Source organism: Hydractinia symbiolongicarpus, chromosome 1 (genome assembly GCF_029227915.1).
Source record: "Hydractinia symbiolongicarpus strain clone_291-10 chromosome 1, HSymV2.1, whole genome shotgun sequence".
In the NCBI taxonomy this organism is placed as follows: domain Eukaryota; kingdom Metazoa; phylum Cnidaria; class Hydrozoa; order Anthoathecata; family Hydractiniidae; genus Hydractinia; species Hydractinia symbiolongicarpus.
The window spans coordinates 21871822-21892324 of NC_079875.1; the positions used below are offsets into that span (position 1 = coordinate 21871822).

The following is a 20503-nucleotide window of genomic DNA, read 5'->3' on the forward strand; positions in this document are numbered from 1 at the left end:
TGAAGTAGCCACATATAGTTTTCCCTCTGTAAAGCGTTTTTATATATCTTTGCATGATGATGATGATGTGCATATTTCACATGGCTGGCCTCACAAATATCGAGGGATATACCCTGTCTATTATTTCCATGACTTAGAAGGAGAGTCCTAAAGTATTTAATGCTCATTTTGAGCTACGCAGACCCAATTAGGGCTCGCACTCTACTAGACAACTCCCGACAACATACAACGCCTCACACAGTGTGCTATCTCCCCAATTTCCCTCACATGGCTTGGGTTAACCCAGGGCTATGGTAACATTCACTCACCCGTTAAGTCACCGTCAAGAGGAATCGAACCCCGGTCTACCGCACAGAGTACGAGATCTATAACCACTAATCTACGGTGCCCTGCAATTTGCTGCATGCTGTATGCGGCGCGACAACAAGCCGTTTTATGTAACAAAATCGCATTGCATCCCCATAAAAAAATCGCAATGTACCCTGGCGCATTTGTATTTGAAAAGGGTCGGGCGTTAGAAGGAGGGGTAGAAGTAAAGGGTCCGCCGTTCCGCTCTTTGCAGTGAATATTGGTGCAACAAATTTTTAGTGGATATGTTCACATTTGCTTAGAGTTTTTATTTGGACAAAAACAGATGAGCAGCAGCGTCTTCTCATCTTCTCTTTTCCGTGCTTCCGGGTTAGTTTCAAAGGGTACCTAACTAGCTATAGGTGAGTTGCGGCTGGACATAGTGTTTTGAATTTGCGTCTTACTCCTCTTGAAATAAATGGAAGGGAAGGTTACTCAGACTCGATAGCCCAATATTTTTTTCTTTGTATCCTCAGGTAACAACTATCTTGTGATATTCAATTTGGAGACCACAGTACGTGTTTTATTTTTCAGCTGATCTACTGTATATATCCTAGTTATTTAGCTGAAAATATATTTCATTTATTCAATAAATAAGCGCCCACCCTTTTTTGCATTTTTTTTTTATTATTGCCCCTCTCCCAGTCAGAGAAATCCTCTTAATTATGCTGTACAGCTTAATTTGGATGTCAATTTAATTAGGATGTACAATACAGTCTAATTAGGCGTTTTACAGCTTAGGGATTGTCTCCACGATCGTTTCAAAAATGTTTGTTTCAATTCGTATAATTTTTTTGAAACAATCTCTATACGAATTTGAAACGATTCTAAAATATTTTTTTGCCAAAAAAATCGTTTTAAATTCGTTTCAAGTCGTTTCAAAATAGTTTAAAATCATTTTGTTGAAACAAAAATCGTTTCGCATTTGTTTTATAATCGTCTCACAATATCAACATCAATTCGTTTCAACAGTTCGTTAAATTCGTTTCAGTTCAAATCGTTTCAAAATCACTTCAAATTTAACACCATTATTATTATTATGTTTATCACACGCACCGATTTCTAAAGAAATTTTGTTATCAAATTATTTAAAATATCTATATATAGATATTTTAAACTGCGTAAACGGGGCTGGAACTCTAAGGAGTGAAGGTGTCGCGCACGGTAGGACAGATGTCAGATGTGAGTATCGTCAGACCGTTACCCAGCTATCACATCACAAGGTAGATAACACTAGGTTGAGGATGGCTAGTGTAAATGTTGGTACTCTGAGAGGTAGAGCAGGTGAAGTTGTTGAAATGTTAGAACGTAGATCTGTTGATATGTGTTGTGTTCAGGAAGTTAGGTGGAGAGGAGCTTCAGTGAGATTTGTGGAAGGTAGGAGGGCAAGGTATAAGCTTTTTTGGATTGGTAATAGTGATGGATATGGAGGAGTTGGCATATTCGTTGCAGAGAAGTGGGTAGAAAAAGTAATAGATGTTATGCGTGTTAATAGTCGTATTATAGTGATAAAGTTTTTGATAGGTAATAGGATTGTCACTTTTCTGTCAGTTTATGCTCCACAGTGTGGACTCAGTGAGGAAGATAAAGATAAGTTTTATGATGAGTTAATAGCAGTCACATCAAAGTTTGGAGACACTGAACTTGTCATGGTGGGCGGCGACTTTAATGGTCATGTTGGGAAGTCATCTGAAGGTTATAGAGGTGTGCATGGAGGCTATGGATTTGGGAGCAGAAATAAGGAAGGGGAGAGATTGCTTGAGTTTGGAATGGCAACAGACATGGTGGTTTGCAACACATCATTCAGTAAGAGACAGAGTACAGTACAGTCCAGATGTAAGCGTACGCGTACGCTCAAGTTTCACACCTTTTTCTCGGAGGCGGTAGTTGTTTGTCTTTTGTTCTTATTAATTATCTTGCGAGTCTTGTAAGTCATTAACTTGCGCGTAATAAACAAAAGATTATCGAAGAAAAAATAGCTTATTATAACTGCGCGTAGCTATTGTTAAATAGTGTTAACATAACTATTCCCAATAGCATAATTGCAAATGTTATCAACTCTATCAATGTGACACGAAGAGCCATTGTTTAATATTTTTATCAAACAAATGTTTTGCGTGGAAACTAAATAAACTAGCGAGAAGGCATTATTGGTTGCACGTGTTAAATAAAGCTTTTAAGAGATATAAATTACTATATTTTAACAAAGATTGAAATTTTAATTTTAATAGAAATGTTTTTTTAGATCGCATTTTAAAAGTTTAAAAACGAAAAACGGCGATAGAAATGTTTTTTTAGATCGCATTTTAAAAGTATAAAAACGACAAATGGCGATAGAAATGTTTTTTTAGATCGCATTTTAAAAGTTTAAAACGAAAAACGGCGATAGAAATGTTTTTTTTAGATCGCATTTTAAAAGTTTAAAAACGAAAAACGGCGATAGAAATGTTTTTTTAGATCGCATTTTTAAAGTTTTAAAACGGAAAACGGCGATAGAAATGTTTTTTTAGATCGCATTTTAAAAGTATAAAAACGACAAATGGCGATAGAAATGTTTTTTTAGATCGCATTTTAAAAGTTTAAAACGAAAAACGGCGATAGAAATGTTTTTTTTAGATCGCATTTTAAAAGTTTAAAAACGAAAAACGGCGATAGAAATGTTTTTTTAGATCACATTTTTAAAGTTTTAAAACGGAAAACGGCGATAGAAATGTTTTTTTTTAGATTGCATTTTAAAAAGTAAAAAGCAAAAAACGGCGATAAAAGATTCGTTATATCACATTTTAAAAGTTTAATAACGAAGAGCGGCGATAGAAATGATTTTTTAGAAAGTTAAAGAACGAAGAACGGCGATAGGAAAGCTTCGTTAGATAGTGTTTTAAGTATTTAAAATGTTATCAACTCTATCAATGTGACATGGCGATCCATTGTTTGATAGTTTTATAAAATAAAAGATTTGCGCGAAAACTAAATAGACAGCGAGATGCATTGTTTAAATCTTTTAAGAGATAGAGCTGTTGCGCTAAAAAAAAACAAAGACAATGTTTTTTTAACAATAAAATGTAGGTGATACTATAAAACGTCAAAAGTTAGATTTTTAGATTTTTTCTTTCTTCGGTATTAAAATTTAATTTGTTTTCGAAATCTTATCGCGAAGGGAAAAGTCCCGAACGCAGGGTTTTCCCGTTTGCGTTGCTAAACGTTGCTTTTTATAAAAAGAACTTTTAAAAGTTTCACATGTTAAAAAATATATTTCGACGTTAAAGAAATATTACTAAAAGTTTTAAAAGTAGCCTTAGTTTTTTTTTAAATATTTAGATCATTGCATTTCTTGTTTTTTAAAAGAGCTTGTGTTTTTTAAATATATCAGATTAAAATCGCGTTACTATAATTAGTTTCTTTTTGTTAAAAAAAAATAAAATTCAATGGCCTTCGCGTTTAATTTTTTCTCGCGCAGAGTATTGTTTTTAAACAATGTTTCTTGATATGCTTTTGTTCTTAAAACGAAGCAATTATTTTCGCGCAATTTGAAAGGAACTCGCTATCCTATTGTTTTTTTTAATGAAAGCAATTATTTTTGCAAGTTGAGCGTACGCGTACGCTTACATCTGGACTGTACTGTAGGCTGATAACATATGAGTCAGGTGGTTGTAAGACACAGATAGATTACTTTTTGGTTAGAAAGTCAGACAAGAAAGTGGTGAAGGACGTGAAAGTTATATCGGGGGAAGAGTGTGTTTCCCAGCATAGGTTGCTGGTTTGTGATATTATCTTGAAGAGTGTCAGAGAAGCCAAGGGAAAGTACAGGCCCCGTCGAAAAGTCTTGAAGCTGAAGGAAGAGATTGTAGCAAGACAATTTAGTGCAAAAGTTCAGCAGTTAGCCTACAATGGTCAATGTGATAGTGACAATGTTGAAAGTACTTTGACTACTTTGAAGAATTGTCTTCTAGAAGCTTCTGATGATACCTGTGGGTGGACGAAAGGACCAGCTAGACATAGACAGACCTGGTGGTGGAATAATGAGGTTGACCAGTGTATAAAGGAAAAGAGGAAACTTTGGAAAGAGTGGAAGTCAGGTGGTAGTAAAAATATTTACTTAGAAGCTAGGCGTCGGGCTCGTACAGCAGTGTATAAGGCAAAATCAGAAGCAGAGAGAAACAGATTTGCAGATGTGTTAAGAAGGGAAGACCAGCGCAATGAGGTATTCAAGATAGCAAAGCAAATGAAGAAGACTAATCAAGATATTGTAGGTGAGAAGTGTATACGTAATGATGAAGGTGTTTTGGCTAGCACAGAGGAGGAGAAAGGTAGCTTGGAAGAATCATTATCAGAGGTTGCTTAACACTGAGTTTGATTGGGACGAGGATAATTTGTCTGATGATGATGTCGTAGAAGGGCCAGCCATGCAGATCAAGACAGAATGGGTAGTGGAGGCTATTAGGAAAATGAAGATTGGCAAGGCTGCAGGAGTATCAGGTATTGTTGCAGAGATGGTAAAAGCATCTGGATATATTGGAGTTGAGCTTATTACAAGTCTTGCTAACCAGATTATAAAGGATGGTGCTATTCCGAGTGAGTGGCAGTCGAGTGTAATAGTGAATTGTTTCAAGGGCAAGGGTGATGCATTAGAAAGGGGTAACTATAGAGGTTTGAAGTTGGTTGATCAAGTAATGAAAGTTATTGAAAGAGTGATTGATAAGTTACTTAGAGAACAAATTGATTTAGATAAGATGCAATTTGGTTTTGTTCCAGGGCGTGGCACTACAGATGCAATATTTTTACTCAGACAGCTTCAGGAAAAGTATTTAGGAAAGAGAAAGAATCTCTATTTTGCCTTTGTAGATTTAGAGAAAGCTTTTGATAGAGTGTCATGTAAAGTTATTTGGTGGGCTATGAGAAAATTAGGTGTGGATGAGTGGCTAGTTACGATGGTTCAGTCTATGTACAGCAATGCTAGAAGTCGTGTCAGGATTAACGATTCACTTAGTGATGAATTTAGTGTAAATGTTGGTGTACATCAGGGTTCTGTACTTAGTCCTTTGTTGTTTATTCTAGTCTTAGAAGCGCTGTCGATGGAGTTCAGAACAGGTTGCCCATGGGAGTTTTTGTATGCAGATGATTTGGTTCTCATAGCAGAGTCGATGGAAGAATTAGTTGAAAAGTTTGAGAGGTGGAAGAAAGGACTAGAAGAGAAAGGGCTGAAGGTAAACACAGCAAAGTCTAAAGTCATGATAAGTAGCATTGCAGCCAAGTGTGACCTTGTAGTTGGAAAGTGGCCTTGTGGAGTTTGCAGGAAAGGGGTTGGTAGTAACTCAATTTTTTGTCAGACTTGCAAGCATTGGGTTCATAAGAAGTGCAGTAGTATTAGTGGAAGGTTAAGAGCTGGCATACAGTTTGTATGCAAGCGTTGCAAAGGTGAGATTATAGAGAATGAAGTATTTCCAGCTTTAATGATGTACAACAGTGGCTCGTTAGAGATAGTTAAGAACTTCTGTTACTTAGGTGATATGTTGGGCAGTGAAGGGGGTGTTGGAAGAAGTGTTACTTGCAGGATAGGTTCTGCTTGGAAAAAGTTTAGAGAGTTACTTCCTTTATTGACTAGCAGAGTCCTGTCAATTGAGGTAAAAGGTAGGTTGTATGAGGCCTGTGTAAGAAGTGTTATGTTGTACGGTAGTGAGACATGGGCAGTGAAGCAGGAAGATCTTGACCGTTTAGAAAGGAATGATATGAGAATGGTTAGGTGGATGTGTAATGCCAGTCTGAGAGACAGAAGAGTTCAGATGAGCTAAGAAGCAGGCTAAGTCTCTGTAGAATTAAAGATGTTATCCAGATAAGAAGATTGAATTGGCTGGGGCACTTGGAAAGAATGGAGGAGGATAATTGGGTAAGAAAGTGTAGAGACTTGATAGTTCCTGGGGCAAAGCCCAGAGGCAGACCGAGAAAGACTTGGCAGGAGGTTATAAGGACAGACTTGATAGAGAGGAAGTTGAGTTTAGATCTAACAGTCTAGATCAGATTGGAAGAGGGTCATTAATACACCTCGTCCAACCCATGCTAGCATGGAAAACGGACGTTAAGCCGAGAATGATGATGATGATGATGATGATGAGATACAGATCAGTTTCAAAAATAGTGTGACATTTTCTGTGCCAAGTGCCAAAGTGAGCATTTTTAGAGTTCAGCATTAAATTGAACACATCTTGCCCCATATTTACTTGAAATTTTGGTATGTTGATCTTATGGTGGTTACCTTAAATGACATTTTGATTTTCGGACAGGATCAAATATAGCCATAGTTGGTTTCGAAACTAGTTTTATCACCCCATTCAATGGAAGTGAGAAAGGAATGTCTAAAAATAGTTTTAAGCAATTAATTTATCACATTTTTTATTGTTCTTTAATTGTTTTGGGAGAACAATTCGCTTCAGAATTCGTTTCGAAATTTGTTTCAAAAGTTTTTTCTGGATTTGTTTCAAAATAATTTCGGAATTGTTCCCCATTTGTATCCTATTCGCTTCCACTTTGTATCATTTTTAAGCTTAGAGTTTAAAATAAAATTTAATTGTTTCACAATCGTTTCAAATCGTTTCACCTTCATTTCATGAAACGATCTGTAAACGATTTTAAAAAATGATGTATGATCTCGAAACGATCATAATCCTTTCAATTCGTATAAAATGTGAAATGACTGTGGAGACAGTCCCTTAGTTAAGATGTACAAAACTTTGATTGTCAAAAACACACATTTAGCTTAATTTTAGCATCCATCTAAAACTGAATAAATCCGATATTTACGTGTATATAAACATCTCCAATACATAAGTTTTTTCGTAGCACCCCAGAGATCCGTTAAATATGAAGTTTTAAAAATGGCAGATTAAATAGGCTGTATCACGTGACGTGACATTTTAACCATGGTTTCTATTCCATTCTTTTGAACCCAGGGTGCTTGAAATACTATTCTTTTTTTATAATGTAGTGGTCAAACTGACGATGAAAGAGCTGCACCGGTAATTCTGTTAAAATTAACATTTTTCGAGAAATTAAAAAAGGACCTAAAGAATAATAAATTGAAAAGTTCTCTGCGCAGTCGAACTATTACAAATACAATTACATTATACTGACAGTTATAAATTAATGTATCCCGTTCCCTTCTTAGTAATCAAAGCGGAGACACTACATCACAAATACAAACAGTTGAATTAATTTAGGTATAATACGGAACTTAGGTACTCTAACAGATAAATAGTTTACAAAATCAAACTGGAAAATCTCTCAGCAAAATTAACATAAAGGTAGGTTCTCCTACAATATGTCCAAAGCAATTAAGCGTGGTATAAACTACCTAAAAATGGAGACCTAAGTACAAATTATCCGAAACACCCGTGAAATAAAAAAAATAAATAAATGCAATTAAAAGAAAAATGAATTTATTTAAAAACAATACGAAACATCAACGATACACTGGACTGAACGTTAGTAATAATCATTCACATTTCGTTCGTTAAGGCCATAGGGCGCAAAATTTTCAAGCTTATGTTGCCAAAAGGACTCCTTGCGCCTCAAAGAATCCACAGTGTCAGCTCGGTCAGTAAGCGTAAATGACCAATCTTGGCAACCATTATGACCATCTGAAGCAAAATGTGAATGGAAAGATTGTTGTGGTACAGAAGAACCTGAACTTGTGGTACAGAAGAACCTGAACTATGCCTCCAAAAGCAACTCTTGTAATTATTAAAACGAAGGTGAAACTTGGTACTTGCGCTACCTACATATTGTATATCCCAGGTTTTGCATTCTACCAAGTAAACGACCATTTCACAGTTACAGTTAAGGTTTCGGACCTTAACTGTAACTGTAACTTATATCAAAATTCTTGGACTTGCTTTTGTCACCATAAGAAAAAGTAGTGTTTATGTAGTTACATATATCGCAGCGTTTAGCACCACATTTTCTGCACCCGTTGGCTTTCTCCCTGATCTCAGGTAACTTTGCCCGCACAAAAAGTCTTTTCCCCTTTTTAAAGCCCACAATAGGCAAATAGGGAAAAACTTTGCGATGTTCTTCATTAGGTGTCAAAAGCAAGTGAATTTTAGATAATGTTCACCTAATATTCATAAATGCTGGATGGTAAGTAATGTTAAAGGTGAAATTAGTATCATTATTCCTAGTTTTAATAGTATTTCATCTCATCAGAATTTTCGAGCCCTAAGTACTTGTTTTCTCACTATCTTATTACTGTGACCTCTATCGTAATATATATATATATATATATATATATATATATATATATATATATATATATATATATATATATATATATATATATATATATATATATATATATATATATATATATATATATATATATATATATATATATATATATATATATTTTCTCTTTTTTTTAGAAAACATACATCAGGTGTATTAAAATATAGAATAACATGGCAGCAGAAAAATCAAAAAAGGTAATTTTTTACATTGTTCAATTGTGTCCAGTTATAAAACACACTTTGTTTGTGATGAGATTAACGAGTACACTTACCCCACTGGGAGAAGGTTCACTTCCTGAAATTTTTGGAAAAAAGGGGGAGGTTAAAAATTTCTTAGTAAAAAGGATGGGGCTGTGCAACATAGGCGGTTGTTGTAAAAAGCGTGGGGTTACTCTATATTCCAGAGTAAATTATTTTCTTAGATTACCTACTTCAAGCAAGACAGATTTAATTTAGCCTTGAAACAGCAATTGGTCATTTTTTGTATTGTTTTAGTTTGCAGCCAGTTTCTATTTCTTTCTTTCAAAAGTTACATCCTGTTTATTCATTAATATATCTAAATTTATGTTTCTCCCTGTTAAACCTATTAGAAAAAAATCAATTGAAGTTGACAATTGTGAAAAGATTCAATAAACTCTGGAATATAGATTCACACTTTATTTTCACACTTTATAGGAATTAAAATAAGTTTCAAGATCAGATCATCATTTTTTAAAATTGTTTACAGATTGTTTCATAAAACAAACTTGACGTGAATTGTTATTTTTGTTTTGTATTTTAAGCTTGAAAATGATACAAAGTGGGAGCGAAACAAAATTTGAAAAGTAATAAGAAATTAAACAGTAATAAAAAACGTGATGAATTTATTACATGAAACTATTTAGACATTCCTTTTTCACTTTGACAAAATTTACACAAGATTAATTTCTTTGGAGGGGTAGGAAAATTGCATATTCATAGTTTTCATTTATATAAATGATCTACAGCGATATTTTCATTTTTGATGATCCCATTTTGACTAAACAATCTACAGCGATTGTTTTTATTTGATGTAAGGCGATATCTTCACTTTCCACGATCCTATTTTCATGATTTCTCAACCATCTATGGCAATCTTTTCTCTTTATACAATCCCGTTTTGACTGTTTTTAAACAATCATTTGAAACTATTTTAAAACAAATTAAACAATTTTTTTACAGAAAAGTGTTTTCAAAATTGGTCAGGGATTGGTTCAAATTAAAATATTATTTGAATTCAAATAATTATTTTTGAAAGGATCATGGATAAGAACCTAAAATAAGCTTGTGTGGATTTTGAAAACAATAAAAATACAAATTTTTATTCAGTGATTGTTTTTTTACAAAGGCAACTGCAACATTTTGTATTTTTACAACGTTAGTTTTAAGGGCTAAAATTTTATTTAATTTGTGTTTTTTTTACGTTTAACGTTAAACCAAGCAACATGGAAAACAAACAATCTTTTTACTTTTGATAATTTAATGTTCGTTTCAAGATCTATTTCGCTAACTGCTTGTTGTTTTATTTGATAAATATACACACAGTAATAAAGATCATGGAGGTCACAATAGTAATATCGTTAAGACATGATTAACTTTCTTGATAAATCGTGATGTTCCTGATGCTCAAGCTTTTGTCATTATGACTGACTGACTTGTGATAGAGCAATCGCCTCCAGTGCTAAAAGTTGTGGGTTCAAATCCCGGCCGATTCATGCAAGAAATATAAAAGTATGAATCCACCCATTCTGTTTATATTTTAGCATGAGAACAGGATTGATATCTTAGGCGGTTCTCTAGTTGTGCGGCTGTTGTGCTTGCATGCCTTTCATACCCTAAACGGAAGCTTTAAATGCACTAGGACCCCCTTTACAGAAACCTCATTGCTAACAGTTCTATTAGGAACTAAGGAGTAAATAAAAGTAGTAATAATAATATAATAATAATAAAAATAATATTTGTGGATCATGCGACATGATACGCTATCGATGTAAGGTGTCCTAATACCAATACTGTAGGTGATTTCATATGGGGCGAATAGTTCCATCTGTGTTTACACAGTATGGTTTAAATTAGACATTTTCCTTTAATATTTTTCTATTTTTTGAGATCATAAATTTTAGTAAGAAACAGAAAATTAAAGCTGGCTATAAGTTTCTGTTGTTCATTAGTTTCTTTGGTTGTTTATACATTTTTATATATATATGTTTTAAAATTTGCATGTAAAATAGATTTACAACTTTCTTTTCAGATCATTTTATTTCATTATTTGCTACAAAAGGATATTGTACCTCAGCATATTTGAATTTCCGCGCCCCTTCGGGCGTAGGAAATTCTTTAAAACCGTCGTTTTTTCTTTCGGAGCATTTTTTGAGAAAAAATCGACCCTGGGATTTCATGTTCCTCCGTCATAGATGTAAACTTCGTACCCAAGCTCCCTAACTACTGGGAAGTCATCTAAATGACGTTTCAGGCCAAAATTGGTATTTGTTTGCGACAAAATTTGGCACAGTTAGCAAAAAAAGTATGCTGAACATGATGGTAACTTCAAAATTTTGATTTCTTGTTACCTAAATGTCATTTTAGGCCAAAATTGGTCCAAAAATTAGAACTACTTTATTTTTAACAAAATTTGGCACAGTTAACAAATAAAGTATGCTGAACATGATGGTAACTTCAAAATTTTGATTTCTTGTTACCTAAATGTCATTTTAGGCCAAAATTGGTCCAAAAATTAGAACTACTTTATTTTAAACAAAATTTGGCACAGCTAACAAATAAAGTATGCTGAACATGATGGTGACATCAAAATTTTGATTTCTTGTTACCTAAATGTCATTTGAGGCCAAAATTGGTCCAAAAATTAAAACTACTTCATTTTCAACAAAAATTGGCAAAGTTAACAAAGAAAGTATGCTGAACATAATGGTGACATCAAAATTTTGATTTTTGTCACCTAAATGCCGTTTAAGACCATAAACGTTTCAATCGCAAGACTTTCAACCATGAATAATAGGTTGTATTTTTTGTTAGCAATTTCTTTTAAAATGTGAGTTTATTATGACACGTTCCGTTTTGTTTGCGTTTGTTGTAAGATATAATGTCACTTGTGTGCTCTATCTTCAGAGGTTCATGCACCAAACCTCCTCGAATGTTTGGCACAATAACACAACGAATTAGCAGGTTTTCATCAAATATTTTTGTAGTGAGCGGAAATTCTTAGAGCACCCAGGGCTTCTTGTTTTAATTTAAATATGTTCTCCTATGTAAATACTATATTGTTGGTTAGTTCATTATTTAAAAACAATCGTTTTCCACCTTTAACAAATGCAAGTAATTTAAATGATAGAAAAAGTTTTCTAAAACCCGAATGATTTTCATTTTTTTAACAGGTCTCCATGCTTGATTTTGTTCAGTTTCTTTCATCAGATTCTGATGACATTGACGAAGTAGAAAATGAGATAAAGATATGGAAAAGCGTGGATCGTATGACTTCACATACCAGTGAATTACCCTTGCAGAAGGATTCAAGGAAACAAACTAAAAAGAAGACAAAGAAAAGTGAAATAATCACTACGATTTCCATGCTTCACACACAGTAAGTATGCAAAAACAACGGCACAAAGCATTCGCAACAACAACTTAATATCATTTGGAACCTAAGTACATGTAGCTTTAAGAATCTTTCCCACCAATCTTATGTTGTAAAAATGAGTCAAAGCACTGCACTTATAATTTGTTCCCACATTTTAGTTTCCTCTCTATGGTGTTCAAAAAACTCACATTATTTTGGTTTCAGTTTTCTGGTTGTTTAAAACATGTTCTGTTTGTTTTCCAAAAATTGTTTTTGTATTAATATGAAAATTAAAAATTAAATGTATAAAAATGAGTAGTGTTTTGTTTTAAATGTGTTTTTGTGTTCACATTTTAGTATAGTTGCTTTGGAAAAAGAGAAAAGATCGCAACTTTATAATAGAAATGTGAAAGAGAATAATGTGAATAAGGAATTGCAGAGTACGGAAAATCAGTTAGATGTAGACAGAAAGAAAGAAAGTATGTTATGTCTGGTCAATATTTTATGGCAGGCCCAGGTCATCATATGTGATCATATATTTTATAAACAAAGCCTACGGACAACTTAATCCTAATTTGAGAGGAAAAATAATATATTTTAATATTAACTTCAAAATACGAGTGAATTTCAAGACTTTACATAAGATTTATAACAACTCTTAACTTAAAAAAAATAACAATGTCTGCAGTTTGTTGTCGAAAAATAAAACCTTGCCACCAATGGAAGGTCTAATATTCTAAAAAAGTCAGAAGAATGTGGATACAGCTTGATAGTAATTAAATTCAAGGGCCTCTAATTTGGATGTTATCTAATTCACTTGAAGTTTTCTTTACAATAGGCTACAGTGTGCTTATTCAGTTAGACTTTCCTTTAATGAAATTACAGCACAAAGAAACATAAACTGAGTGAATTAATTTAAGCTATATATTGTCATCTTTATTGTTTCTTCTTTCTAGAAAATCAAATCTGTGATACCCTTGAAAAGATCAAAATAAAAATTGACAAGTTCGAAAGAGAAAAAAAAGAACTCCAAAAACATGCAAACTGTAAGTTAAAGCCCAAGCAGACATTTATTGCAAGCATCAGAGATGTCTTATATATATCATCATTTCGATAATTCTGCAATATGATACCATTTTCCTGTGTTTTTAAAGAATTTTAAAGAATTAAAAACACACTTTTTCTGAGGGTTTTATTCTGTGACAGAAAGACGTTTACTCATACAAATTCTTTACATAATGCAACAAAATATGTAAAATTTCTTTTCTATCCATCTAGAAGTTTATACACGTTTTAACTTTTATGGCAGTTTACTGTTAAATTAAAATCACCTTCTTTTAGTTGCAAGAAAATAGATTTCACCAAGCATAAATTGTCAGGTTTATTACATGATCCAGGTGGAACTAAGCTCTGTGTGTGTGCAAGAAAGATTTTTCCCCAGACTAATATTTTCTATATTCTTATACTTGCCGTAGATTTGTCTGTGAGCCAAAGATAGTAGCTGCAAACAGTAACGGCGAACTCCCTGTGGAATTTTCCACAATCTAACGACTAGTAAATTTATTTAGTTTCTTCTTTCTTTTATGTCATATAGATCTTGAGAAATTAAAATTATCAATGGAAGATATTGAATCTTGCATTATGCAGTTTAAAGAAAAGCAGAAGCTTGTGTATGTCATTGTTTATCATTGTTCATTGTTTGTTTATCAGGCACAGCTGGGTACAGAAACATCTTTTTCTGTTAGTTCCTAGTTTTTTACTAGTTTATTCTACAGTCAATTATTTCCCGAAAGCATTTTTGATATCCCACCATATTGATAAGAAACATTTACCCAAGTTTATTTCCAAACTTTTATGTCACAGTTACGAAGATTTAATGTCTGATGAAAAGGTTCTTGATACTGAAATTGCTGCATATGACAACAAATTCCAACACTGGACACGAAGTCAACCAAGTGTAACGCATAAAAGAACAGAATTTGAACTTAATAACAAAAATGTGGCTTTCCCACCAGAAGTCGAAGAGTTTGAGGTAAAATATGCTTGAATGTATGTAATTCATAATGGTCCATGTGCAGGCCCTTAGTTGCCTTTTGACATTGTTAATTAAACACAGAAAGCCTTTTCATAAAACACTCACACGATTGTTTTTGTTTATTTAGAAGTTCATTAAACTGACAGGTGGTCATCAAGGTGGTTGGGATGATATTGATCATCAAATGTTTTTAAAATTACGAAAACAATGCAAGGTGCACATACTTCTTTTATTCTTTATAACTATATATATATATAAATCTTCTCAAACAAAAAAGGATTATATAACAAGTTTTTCTACTTCTACTCACTGGTTTTTACTAACCTAGTCTGTTCCAAATGGCTGTGCTCAACTATTTGAGTTGTATGAATGCTCTGATTCTTTGCTGGCTGAACACAATCACTCACAAAGGATCCAGATATTAATAATAAATAAAAATTTAAATTTAAATTTTGTCAATATCATATTTTTTTTAGAATAATAGCCAGTTGTTATCGAGGGCTGCTCTTGACATACCCACTCAAGATGAAGAAGATATTCTACAACACATTCAGTGGTATGAGGAATACTGCAGTCTACGAGAAAACAAAAGAGAAGCAATAGTCAAGTGGAAAAGTCTGAAAGAGGTATAAATTATAAATCAAGCTTATTGCTAATTAATTACTGTATAGTGTGCTCTTAAAATATAGAGTGTGAGTGTGAACTCAATGTTTTTGCATAGTAACTATATAGCTGTATGCCCATCAAAAGGACTGCTACTTTGTGCCAAGGTAGCATGGAATAGAGATAGCAGATAATTGTAGGATAAGAAAAATTATTCATGCAAGAAATAGGGTCAATTGTGAACCCCATCATCATCATCATTCTCGGCTTAACGTCCGTTTTCCATGCTAGCATGGGTTGGACAGGGTATATTAATAACCCTCTTTCAATCTGATTAGACTGTGTTAGATCTAAACTGAAATTCCTCTGCATCAAGTCTGTCCTTATTACCTCCTGCCAAAACTTTCTCGTCTACCTCTGGACTTTTCCCCAGGAACTGCAAAGTCTCTACATTTTCTTACCCAATTACCCTCCTCCATTCTTTCAAGTGTCCCAACCAACTCAATCTTAACATCTGTAATAATCTGTAATGCTACAGATACTAGCTTGCTTTTTAGCTCATCTGAACTCTTTCTGTGTCTTAGACTGGCGTTACACAGCCACCTAACCATTTTCATATCATTCTTTTCTAAACAATAAGATCTTTCTGGTTCACTGGCCATGTCTCACTACCGTACAACATAAAACTTCTTACACAGGCCTCATACAACATAAGTTTTACCTCAATTAACAAGACTCTCCTTAACAAAGAAAGTAACACTCTGAACTTTTCCAAGTAGAACCCATCCTGCAAGTAACATTTCTTCCAACACCCCCTTCACTACATATCTCCTAAGTAACAAAAGCTCTCAACTATCTCTAACGAGCCACTGTTGTATATCATTAAAGCTGGAAATTTTCATTGTCGATACTCTCACCTTTGCGACGCTTGCATACAAACTGAATGTCAGCTCTTAACCTTCCACCAATACTACTCCACTTCTTGTGTACCCAATGCTTACAAGTGTGACAAAAAATTAAGTTACCACCAACCCCTTTCCTGCAAACTCCACAAGGTCACTTTCCTTTTGATAGTGAAAGGTCTCTTTCAGAGACCCTCCACCATACCTTAGTTTACAGGCACAATGATGGATGTCCCATGAAATGCCACATAGTGATGCTGTCACTGTCAAAAACACCCAGTGCGGTCTGTGAACAGTTGTCGTTAGAAAGGGCATCCAGCTATAAAACAATGCGAAAACTCTTTTCAATGGTCATGAGAACAGTTGATCAGACAAACTGCGTAAACAGGACTGGAGCTCTAAAGAATGAAGGTGTCGCACACGGTAGAAAAAATGTCAGGTGTAAGCATCGTCAGACCGTTACCCAGCTATCACATCAGAAGGTAGATAAATTAGGTTAAGGATGGGCAGTGTAAATGTTGGTACTCTGAGAGGTAGAGCAGGTGAAGTAGTTGAAATGTTAGAACGTAGATCTGTTGATATATGTTGTGTTCAGGAAGTTAGGTGGAGAGGAGCTTCAGTGAGATTTGTGAAAGGTAGAAGGGCACAGTATAAGTTTTTGTGGATTGGTAATAGTGATGGATATGGAGGAGTTGGCATATTCATCGCAGAGAAGTGGGTAGAAAAAGTAATATGTTATGCGTTTTAGTAGTCGTATTATAGTGATAAAGTTTTTAATTAGTAATAGAATTGCCAGTTTTATGGCAGGTTATGCTTCACAGTTTAGACTCTGTGAAGAAGACAAAGGTAAGTTTTATGATGAGTTAATAGCAGTCATACAAGGTTGGGAGGCAGTGATCTTGTCATGGTGAGCTGCGACTTTAATGGTCTTGTTGTGAAGTCATCTGAAGGTTATAGAGGTGTGCATGGAGGCTACAGATTTAAGAGCAGAAATAAGGAAGGGGAGTCATTGCTTGAGTGTGAAATGGCAACGGATATAGTGGTTTGCAACACATTCATTAAGAGAGTATACATATGAGTCAGGTGGATTTCAGACACAGAATGATTACTTTCTGGTTAAAAAGTTAGACAAGAAGATAGGGAAAGATATGAAAGTTATACCGATTGAAGATTGTGTTTCCCAGCATAGGTTGTTCGTTTATGATATTATCTTAAAGAGTGTTAAGGAAGCCAAGGGAAAGTACAGGAAGTCTGGAAGCTGAAGGAATAGATTGTAGCAACACAATTTATTGCAAAAGTTCAGCAGTTGGCCCACAATGGTCAATATGATAGTGAAAATGTTGAAAGTACTTGGACTACTTTGAAGAATTGTCTTCTAGATGCTTCTGATGATACCTGTGGATGAGTGGCTAGTTACGATGGTACAGTCTATGTACAGCAATGCTAGAAGTCATGTCAGAATTACCAATTCACATAGTGATGAATTTAGTGTAAATATTGGTGTACATCAGGGTTCTGTGCTTAGTCCTTCTTTTGTTTGTTTTAGTCTTAGAAGCGCGGTCACTGGAGTTCAGAACAGGTTCTCCATGGAGTTATTGTATGCAGATAATTTGGTTCTCATATGGGAGTCGAAAAGTCAAAAGTTTTTCCTATGTTCTGATTGCACAAAATAAATAAATTCGTAGATGATAGAAAAAACTTTGAGAACTGCAATTATTTTTCCATAAAATATTTTGCACTAAAGCTGAACTGTAAAATCTTCTGGAAACACTCCCTTATGTCAGACGGGCAAATTCCAATGGATTTTCCCCAGGGTAACAACCACACATTTTTTTTTGTCTAAAATATGTCTATTGCTAGGTGCGCTTATTTTCGAGGGATTAAGCTGAAATTGTGTTTGACTATTGATTGAGAATTCGCCGTGCGCTTTGTAGATTTTATTGTACCTCAGCTGTTCTTAGCTTAAATGTTTTAAGTAAAAAAGGTGTAGTCTCTATTAATGTAGTCTGCCATGGCGATATTTCGGATATAGAAAATACGAATGCAGAAGATATGCACAAAGGACGACTTTCTGTCGAATTTTTTCACAGGTTAAAATATACGGCTACGCACAGCTTTATCCAGGCCCCCAGCAGAGTAATGCATGATGCAGCCAGGCGAACCTGTAAACAACTGAAGTTATTTTGAAATACTAATCCCTGTAAACGAAATGAAGCACCGAAGTTACAATCGGTATACCCAGCATGAATACCACACCTTGAACATATTCTTGGAACGTGTTTACCCATTGACTATCATTTTGCATTTTGTTTTAGATGTGTGATTTAAAAGATTTATAAGAAATGCTTAACAATGTTATGTTAGAAGTTTGTGATCAACATTGAATTGTCGGTAATTTTTATAACATCAACAGTCTCAAACATCATCGTTTAGAATGAAAAAAAGGATTTGTTATCGAAGACTGAAAAAGAAGATGAAGAAGACATAAAAAGAAAGAAAAAAGAAGAAATCATCTTAAAAGAGAGGGAAGAAAGATTTAAAAAACTTCAAGAATGGAAGGTACTTTCTTGTGTTTTTCTTATGTAAGACTACATGGGATACATGCCGAGATAACTTGGTTGTTCATCAAATTATGTAATTTAGTTTTTATATCCTGCAAAAATTTCAAAAGAGTTAAGTCATGCCATGGTCACTGTTGAAAATGATGCACCATACAATTATTGTACAATTTATGCAGCACACCTTACTTTTTTGTTATAATTTTGGTACTCAGCATTACTTATCCAGAGTTCAACACATTGCTGCTTAAATATAATTTTTGCTAATGACTCGTGTAAAAAGTCGTGTCTTGTTTATTTTGATCTGTTAGGTTCAGAAGCAGTTGGAGAAGCTGCAACAAAATAGTGAGATGGAAGAAGAGAGAAAAGAAGAAGAAAGAATTAAAATGTTAATTGAAGAAAGAAAAAGGGTGTAGTGTTTATAAATACTGTTTTTTTATTTTTGTTTTTACTTACCAGGTTTTAATACCCGCCTCTTGGTACACTTAAAAAATTAGAATTTATTTTCTGAGAAATGATACTTAGGGTTTATTTTTTGTTAACAATACTTCGCAGTAAGACTGTGTTTAAAAATAAAGGTATTCTCATCCAGCCAGCTTTTCTTGGGGTAAATTTTCTTGTTAGGTTAAAACTAAATAAAGTATGAGTGTTTAGTTTCGATTTGTAGTTTGAGGTCAAGCTTCAAGTGGAAGAGTACAGACTGCAGAAGAAAGAAGAAGAAAAGATTTTAAAACTTGCCCATGAAGAAAAGTTAAGGAAAGAAAAATTTCTGATTTCAGGAGAAGAAAGGGAACGCATAAAAGAAAGGGTAACAGTGAATACAATAGAATACTAAAATTGTGCTTTGTCAATTAACAAAAACTTGTGAACATAGATGGCTGTCAGTTTTACTTTCAGTTGGAAAGGCGGTCAACAAAACATGCACGTTGTTGGTTGAAATGTGTCATATACAGACTATTTTCTATTGTTTTTTCATAATTGTCTATCAAACAATAAAGTATGTCAAAATGAGTCTTTAGTGTTGATTATAAATGCACCCTCTTCGAACTTGCTTAATGCCTTTTATAGCGTATAAAAATTTATTTTCTATAGAATGAAAAAATTTTGTTAAATAAACGTCAGAAACATCTTTTAAAAGAATACGAAAAAGAAGAAAAAGAGAGGAGATTAGAAAAACTCAAAAAGACGGTGGGCAAATTAGTAATACTTTCTTTTGTTCTCATATTCTGTAATGACAGTATGGAAATTGAACATGTTGTGAGAAAAGCATATATTATAGCTATCTTTTCCACAGGTGGCTGTCAATGTTGAGCGCGACCCGTGTCGTTTATACAAACAAACCAAAGGCTGGAAGCACCGAATGAAGAGTGATAAAGGCCAAGTTGTGTCTGCTTCTGGAGTAAGGCTTATGCAACACAGGTATGTTTATTCTTTACTACTTGATTTATTTTACTCACTAAAAAATAACAACTATATCTTGACAAACATATGTTAATTATAAATTTAATTTGCTGTTGAAAGAAACAACTCATAGAATGTTTATTTTTTTTGTGGAGAAAGAAATGCAAAAAAGAGCCAACTGTTTAGAATGAAATTCTCTAGGTCTTTAAAAACTTCGTTAAGTATGAGAAGTAAAGCGACTGTTGTGGTGTAAAAAAAATTATATATTTATTTACTTCTCATTATAGGGCTATCCCAAGTTGGAGACAGGAAATGTTTTGACGAATCTGGACCTAATTTAAAATGTAGCTAGATGGTCCAAAATTGTTATTTGAGTTTACCACCGAAATAAACGAAATATATATATTTTTTAAAAAATAATATATTTTTTGACAACGAATATAATATATAGATGTTATTATTTATTTTTACTGTGTAAATTTTTTTTCATTAACTATTTTTTTTAATCATATGTGAATTTTTTTATCTCTCAGTTATAAATAAATGTTCTAAAGTACATTTATTCAAAGAATTTGTATTGTCCATATGTATTGTTTGAACATCACTGTTCGTTCATTCGTTCGTTCGTTCGTTTTCTGCTTAAGCAAATCCTCATCTACATCATTTCTCTGGAAGAATTTATATAGAAACCAACTGCTTTTATTATTATGACCGTGGTTAAGGCCAGTTTAAAATTTAGGAAAATGAATAAGTTCTACTGTTAGTTTATTTTGTTTCATGCTTAAGTT

The 20503-nt window shown here is 33.7% G+C and overlaps 1 protein-coding gene across 4 annotated transcripts; it reads left to right on the forward strand.

The window, feature by feature from the left end:
- Positions 1 to 550: 550 nt before the first annotated feature.
- Positions 551 to 20330, forward strand: LOC130646065 (coiled-coil domain-containing protein 112-like). Of its 4 annotated transcripts, XM_057452211.1 has the most exons (16): positions 561 to 710; positions 825 to 862; positions 8760 to 8819; positions 12035 to 12240; positions 12574 to 12695; positions 13173 to 13262; positions 13811 to 13886; positions 14080 to 14248; positions 14379 to 14465; positions 14728 to 14877; positions 18190 to 18315; positions 18626 to 18724; positions 18982 to 19122; positions 19407 to 19502; positions 19609 to 19733; positions 20003 to 20330. In XM_057452211.1, exons 3-16 carry the CDS (start codon positions 8796 to 8798, stop codon positions 20034 to 20036), a joined length of 1545 nt encoding a protein of 514 aa, XP_057308194.1. In that variant the 5' UTR covers positions 561 to 710; positions 825 to 862; positions 8760 to 8795; the 3' UTR covers positions 20037 to 20330. The 4 variants fall into 4 exon arrangements, with proteins under 4 accessions (XP_057308186.1, XP_057308201.1, XP_057308194.1 ...); XM_057452203.1 differs by lacking the exon at positions 825 to 862 and having other exon boundaries at positions 551 to 710; XM_057452218.1 differs by lacking the exon at positions 825 to 862 and having other exon boundaries at positions 551 to 710; positions 12059 to 12240.
- The last annotated feature ends 173 nt before the right edge of the window (positions 20331 to 20503 follow it).

Coding starts and splice junctions, on each gene's coding strand:
- LOC130646065 (XM_057452203.1), top strand. CDS start 8,796: ATGGCAGCAGAAAAATCAAAAAAG. Junction 8,820..12,034: donor CAGCAGAAAAATCAAAAAAG/GTAATTTTTTAC, acceptor TTTTTTTAACAG/GTCTCCATGCTTGATTTTGT. Junction 12,696..13,172: donor TGTAGACAGAAAGAAAGAAA/GTATGTTATGTC, acceptor TCTTCTTTCTAG/AAAATCAAATCTGTGATACC.